General features: G+C 42.4%; 1 protein-coding gene across 1 annotated transcript; it reads left to right on the top strand.

Annotated features, from left to right (window-relative positions):
- The first annotated feature begins 469 nt into the window (after positions 1-469).
- Positions 470-6234, top strand: pgghg (protein-glucosylgalactosylhydroxylysine glucosidase). Its single transcript, XM_037452595.2, has 13 exons — positions 470-604; positions 1119-1424; positions 1507-1717; positions 1798-2233; positions 2331-2450; positions 3007-3138; positions 3216-3327; positions 3679-3751; positions 3831-4101; positions 4875-4970; positions 5058-5155; positions 5242-5453; positions 5944-6234. Exons 2-13 carry the CDS (start codon positions 1142-1144, stop codon positions 6018-6020), a joined length of 2121 nt encoding a protein of 706 aa, XP_037308492.2. The 5' UTR covers positions 470-604; positions 1119-1141; the 3' UTR covers positions 6021-6234.
- The last annotated feature ends 188 nt before the right edge of the window (positions 6235-6422 follow it).

Here is a 6422-nt window from a genome sequence, read left to right as displayed (position 1 = left end):
ACATGATTTAGTTTGGAGAGAGTGACGTGATGCTTCTTGGAAGAGATGGGATGAAAATGTAAACACTCCAGCAATGAACTACAGAGTATTTCTACGGCCCCAGCCAAGTAGTCCTGACGCTTTGATGGAGAATACGAACACACGTGGCAGCCTTAACGGCAGGAAACTGTGACCTAATATATATTTATATCGTTAAGACCTTTTTCTTGAAGCTGGGAGATGACATCATACATACTTGTGTACATGACATTCACTAACATGAAATGATGTTCAATCTAACGGTGACCTACCTATTGAATTAATAGGATGTTGATCCTATTAATTCAATAGGTAGGTCTATTGATCCAGTGAAAACTGCACAGCTGGGTTTAGAAATACTACTAAAAAATCCTTATTCTCTGCAAAAGATCCAGGCCGTGTTTCTCAACAGACCCACAATCCAGACTCCAGGTTTTCTTTGTAGCACAAAGGGCTCCATGGCCTCCCACTGCGGTTGTAAATACGACACAACTTACTGGGACTCACTTTATCAGAAGGTTTGGAGTCCTTTGCCTTCAGTAGACATCAAACTTCAAACGGAACTACAGTACATGAGCTCTTTTTTGTAAGTTCAACAAACGGGTTTGGACCTTCTGCAGGTTTTATCTCCAGTTTGCTTCATCAGCATTCCTCTTTGTCGTAAAAGCAGATGTTTCTTCCAGTCTGCTGAATGTTGAAAGGGTTTATGCTGGATGCCTTTGCAGGCTGTGACTTCAGTTAACTTTCAGAAGCGGTTTAGCTCAATCCCGGAGATTGTATGTTTATTTCCCTTTCAATGTTATTATCACTGAGCAGCTTCATTCTGTTTTTGGTTTTGTTGGTCCTTTTTCCTGTTTACATACTTGCTTCATGATGTCTTCAGATGTCTTGTGACACATAAGTGTCAAAGTACACCGTCTACAAATAGCCTTCACACTCACTGACGTGTGAAAAGTGTGTGTGGTTCCACAGGAATAGTCTCTAATTTTGGTTTCGTAATATAGCATAAATACAGCACATAACCATAAAAATTCCCATAGATAACTAACTTGTTGTCAGTCCTTAACTTGTATTATGTGGATAATAATTTATTGTTGAAGGGCTGGGACCCTCTCGACCAAGCATGACTGCGTTTGGGGAACCAGGTGTCCGACCGAACACCACGTCCTACGATGAAGACCCTTACATCTTCTCCACCGACACTCTGCCCAGTGACCGGCGCTTCCTCCCTCCTCTAGCCAACGGGCTGCTGGGATGGAGGGTGTACAACAATATCATGCACATGGGCGGTGTGTATAACGGGGAGGGCGGAAGTTGTCACCGTGCAGATGTCCCCTGTCCTCTCAATGTGAGGGTGGAGATGGACGAACCAGCCCAGCACACCTACAGCCTGGACACCCACACAGGTCGCCCTCTGCAGGGTTTGACTGTCTGATCGCAGGATTCAGGAAGGATTATCACGACTGATTGTCTCGTTTTCTCATGCAGGCATTTTCACCCACAGCCTGAGCTCAGCAAGAGCGAAGGTCTCACAGTCTCTGTATTCACACCGATACTACCCCAACCTGATGGTGATGGAGATTCTGCTGGTGCGTGAGGAGACCTCGGAAGGGCCGATCACCGTGAATCTGCTCAGCTCATTCACACCTCAGAGCAAAGACATTGTCTTTGAGTCTCGCCCTGATTACAAAGGAGGAAGGTAAACACGTGAAAAATGCATATTTTTGAATGGCGTATAAATATGACATCTTACGCAGTCTACGTACCCCTCTCCCACAGTCACATCCAAGGAAAGGTGACCGCCGCCGAGTTCCCGGGAGGTTCCTGTCCAACAGTGCACCTCATCTGGACCCCTGAACGCCCCACTCTGACACTGCTTCCAGAACAGCGTCAGGCCCGTTGGGCCTTCATCCTGGTTGCGGCCAACAGTTTAGAAACAGCGGAGGCCAATTATGACGAGGGCCTGGATCTGATAGCCACCGGGGACCTGCGTCCGTCTCACGAGAAGGCCTGGAAGGAGCTGTGGCTGGAGAGCACGGCGGAGGTGACAGGGTCGGAGCCCCTCTGCAAGGCTCTGATAGGCTGCTTGTTTTACCTCCTAAGCGCCTTCCCGTCCATACATGACACCTCCAGCACTTTTGGTGGAGTCAGTCCAGGCGGACTGTCTAACGGTGGGGATGGGCAGGACTACTGGGGCCACATCTTCTGGGACCAGGTAAGGCCACTTTCAGTTGATGACCAGCTATTTCATTCGTTGTTGCTTGCGGTTGTCTGATTCATCGCAACGATTGACCCCCACCTTCCTGTGAAAGGACATTTGGATGTATCCCGGCATAGCGCTCTTCTATCCCATGCTAGCCCGATCCGTGCTGGAGTACCGGGTGGGGACTATAGATGGGGCAAAGGACAATGCCCAGAAGCAGGGCTTCAAGGTACGATCATCAGAGTTACTAAGATGCTCCATCGTGACTCTTTTAGCCTCACTGACTATGCAAGACACAACTATGCAGTGAGAAGAGCACATTCCCAACACGGATGAAGAGAAAAGGGGAGACTTTGTAGCTTTTTTTACTGGGAGAAGCTGTGAAACTGTAAACACTTTTGGATAATGTGAGAACAATTACAAACACAGGAGGTGGTTAGCTTAGCTTAGCAGCTCACTTTAGCTATTGATTTAAACAATTCCTTGAAGTTCCCATTGTGAATTTTACAAAAATAAGTATGCTTGCAGAAATAAGAAATAGTCTCCAAAATAGATAAGATAAGTTACATTATATCAACAGTTAGCCAAACAGTAATTCAACATCCATAGGGAACTTTTCCTAGCAACACGTTAGCCTCAAACAGCTGAGCACCGACCCAGAAAAGCATATCCTAGTGTTGACTGTGTTTCTATTTGATGCACTGATACTCGTTTTGTGTTACATTTCAACAATAACCAGTAAACTGTGTGTTGAGTCTTCTGATGAAAAGGTGTTGTCTTCACAGGGACTGAAGTTCCCGTGGGAGAGTGCTGTGTCGGGGAGGGAGGTGTGTCCCGAGGACATTTATGGACAACAAGAGATTCACATAAATGGAGATGTCACCCTGGCCTTCCAACACTATCTCTACCTCACTGAGGTATAGTCCTTTATCCCCCCCCCCTATCGCAGTGTCTCAGGCCTGTGGGAGGTCTTTATTTGAGCTCTTTGCTGCAGGATCTGTCCATGTTTGCAGAGGGCCGGGGCAGTGAGGTGATCTACGGTGTGGCAGATTACTGGGTTTCTAGAGCGTCGTGGAACCCCGATGACAAGAAGTATCATCTCCTAGGTGAAAAAAAAGAGAGGAAAGACAATACACTTAGATTCACAAGATTAAGAGGAGAATTATTCTATAGAAGCTAAACTTAAAAACCTCTGACCTCTCGTTTACATATCACACCAAATCTAACTGCCTAGTCCTTTTTTCCCAATTCTCTTTTGTTTTGTATCGCTATTATTATTTTCTACTTCCGTATTCATGCATGTAAGGTACCTAAGAATATTATACAAACAAATGCTGTGACTGTCCTTGAAGCATAACTACTGAATATTAATGGCATTTACTCTTCGCTATGTAATTTCACAGATAATTATATTATCTATAAGTAATATGAAGCATTCCCCTTTTTTTTCCTTTCAGGTGTCATGCCACCTGATGAGTATTACTACAATGTCGACAACTCTGTGTACACAAACACAGTGGCCAAATTCAGGTACCAGTATGTGTAAATTTCCTTGCAGTGCATATTTTTTGGAGATTACCAATAAAACTAAACGGTTCTCATTCGTCAGTCTCCAGTTCGCTGTAGATTTGGCCGACCTCCTGCAACATCCGGCACCTAAAGAATGGCAAGAAGTGGCCCATAACCTCAAAATACCTTTTGACGAAGAAGCCCAGTACCATCCTGAGTTCGATGGATATGTCAAAGGTCATCCAGTGAAACAGGCAGACACGGTGATGTTGGGCTATCCTCTAGGACTGCCGATGACCCCAGAGATCAGGAGAAATGACCTTGAAGCGTATGAACCAGTGACAGACCCTAATGGTCCGGCCATGACCTGGGTAAGACAAAGCATTTCTCTGTTACTGTCTGTATAAGTGATCGATTGCCAAATGCACTCAATTTTTTTATTGATTTGTAGAATAAAAGTGTGCAATGTTGAAGTAAGTGCATGAAAGTAAATCCCAAGTAATACCACTATGTTAAAAATGCCATCACACAATTTAAAGTCTAATATTTCAAATCGTACTTGCAACTTCTCTAATCCATAGTTACTCTCAGCTCTACATACTAGTTACAGCTATTTTTTAACAATATATGAGTAACTTTATGGCTCGGGTTGACCTTCACAGCTCTCATCTGCATGGTTTTCAGCTTCAACACTCTGAAGAACCTGCAAAGCGTGACACAGTTTATCAGATGTTTTTTTTCAGGGGGTTAAGGCCATCAAAAACAGAGCTAAAACAGGGTGATTATTGGACTTGTGATTCCTTATGAATGCTAATGATGCTCTGTAACGGTTTGCTAACAAATCAGTCACAACAACTTATGTGTTTATCCAAAAATAAAAGAATATAGCTTGAATATATATAATATAGTAAAGTATTTACTGCAAAATGTTCAAGTTAAAATAGTTTTATGCTGCAGAAGGATTTTGATTGTAAAGGATTTTATTATTATCAAATTATGCTGTGGCTGCTCTTGGTGTTTTAACCTATAACAAAAATGTCATCACATATATGTTGTTAAACCAAATTATGCACTTGAACTTGTTGCTGTTTCTCATTCTTATTAAGTGTTTATTTGTACCAATGCTTCTGCCTTCCATTTTAAGGGAATGTTTGCAATCGGCTGGCTGGAACTGGGGGAGGCTGCGAAAGCTCAACATTTACTTGACAAGTGCTACAAAAACATCCAGGGACCGTTCCAGGTTTCCTTCTGACTCACACAGCCACATCATGCTCATGAATGTCTTTTGCTGGACATCCAGTGAATGTGTGATTACTTCTCCTGGCAGGTATGGAGTGAATCATCAGATGGCTCTGGTGCAGTCAACTTTCTCACGGGGATGGGAGGATTCCTGCAAGCTGTGCTGTTTGGTTATACGGGCTTTAGGTCTGTTCACAATGAGAAACACCTCAATATGTACAACAGCATGTGAGCTGTAAAAAGAAAGATTAACAAGCTGAGTTTCTTTCTAGAGTGCAGAAGGAATGCTTGGCCTTTTCCCCACTTCTTCCTGAGGACATTTCTGAGCTGTGCATCCGTGGCGTGAACTACCTGGGCTCTCAGATGGACTGGCTGCTGAGGAAAGATGAAGTTTGCATCGTGCTGAGGGAAAAGGCCGACACTAAGTCCTGTGATCTTCAGCTTGTCCTCAAGGCATCAGGAACTAAAATCCCTCTCACACCAGGTGAAGCACACACTATTAAAGATGATGCATTGAAAGATTTTTGTTTTTTAAAATGTATCCTTAGATTTGTAGTTAATATTAAAAAACACCTTGCCTTCTGAACAACAAAATAATATTGAATATAAAAATGATAATTACAAAATAATGATAACAACAGTATGACATATGTATCAGATGTATGGCTCTGTATTTGAGAGGAGGATTCTATCCTCAACTGCATGCATGACAATTTATACTTAGAGCAACTCAGTTTCTCAATGATTTGATGAAAGGGTGCTAATATGCGACTGATAAATACACTTAAGAAATGGTAAGTTATAAAAGGAAGTCATATATATTCAGAGGGAAGACTGAAAAGATCATTCTCATGTGATTTCATTTAGTACTGTTATCGTTACTTTGCTCCTTCATTTCATAACTCAAACGTTTTAAAAGCACAGATGCATTAACAGATTATTATTGATTCACTAATATGCATCTATATTTTCAGGGAAGGCGGTAACCTTTCCTCGAGAATCCGGGTGTGTTTGTAAAGTGGCTCCGGGATATTCCTGTTGGCCTCTCTGAAAACAGCAAAAGACCCTGCTCATCATTTACCTGCAGTTCAAACATTTCATATCCAAGCTACTGTTAAGATGTGTGTTCCCATTCGATCGAGAATTAGCAATCATTGACAAAATGTGTGAAATTCTTAGTATTATAATATGCCACCAGCTTTTATAAAACCATTAACCAAGGTTGTATTGTATATTCATTATATCCAAATAAACTCTGTACGTGATGTGCAAATCTTAATTATTCCTTCGGCTTTCCATCTCTTTTGGATTTGTTATAAGTAGTAAACAATACATTTAAACCTGTTCATGTTGGTGAGCCTGACCTTCAATCCCTTCAAATATCTGGAATGTCTGATTCTCATATCCCGTTGCTTTTTTATTGCAGTGTGCAGAAGAGGATGTGACAGAATGT

Source organism: Pungitius pungitius, chromosome 6, assembly GCF_949316345.1.
Source record: "Pungitius pungitius chromosome 6, fPunPun2.1, whole genome shotgun sequence".
Lineage (NCBI taxonomy): Eukaryota > Metazoa > Chordata > Actinopteri > Perciformes > Gasterosteidae > Pungitius > Pungitius pungitius.
The sequence above is the reverse complement of the archived record's forward strand: the minus strand, read 5'-3'. Positions and strand labels throughout refer to the sequence as shown.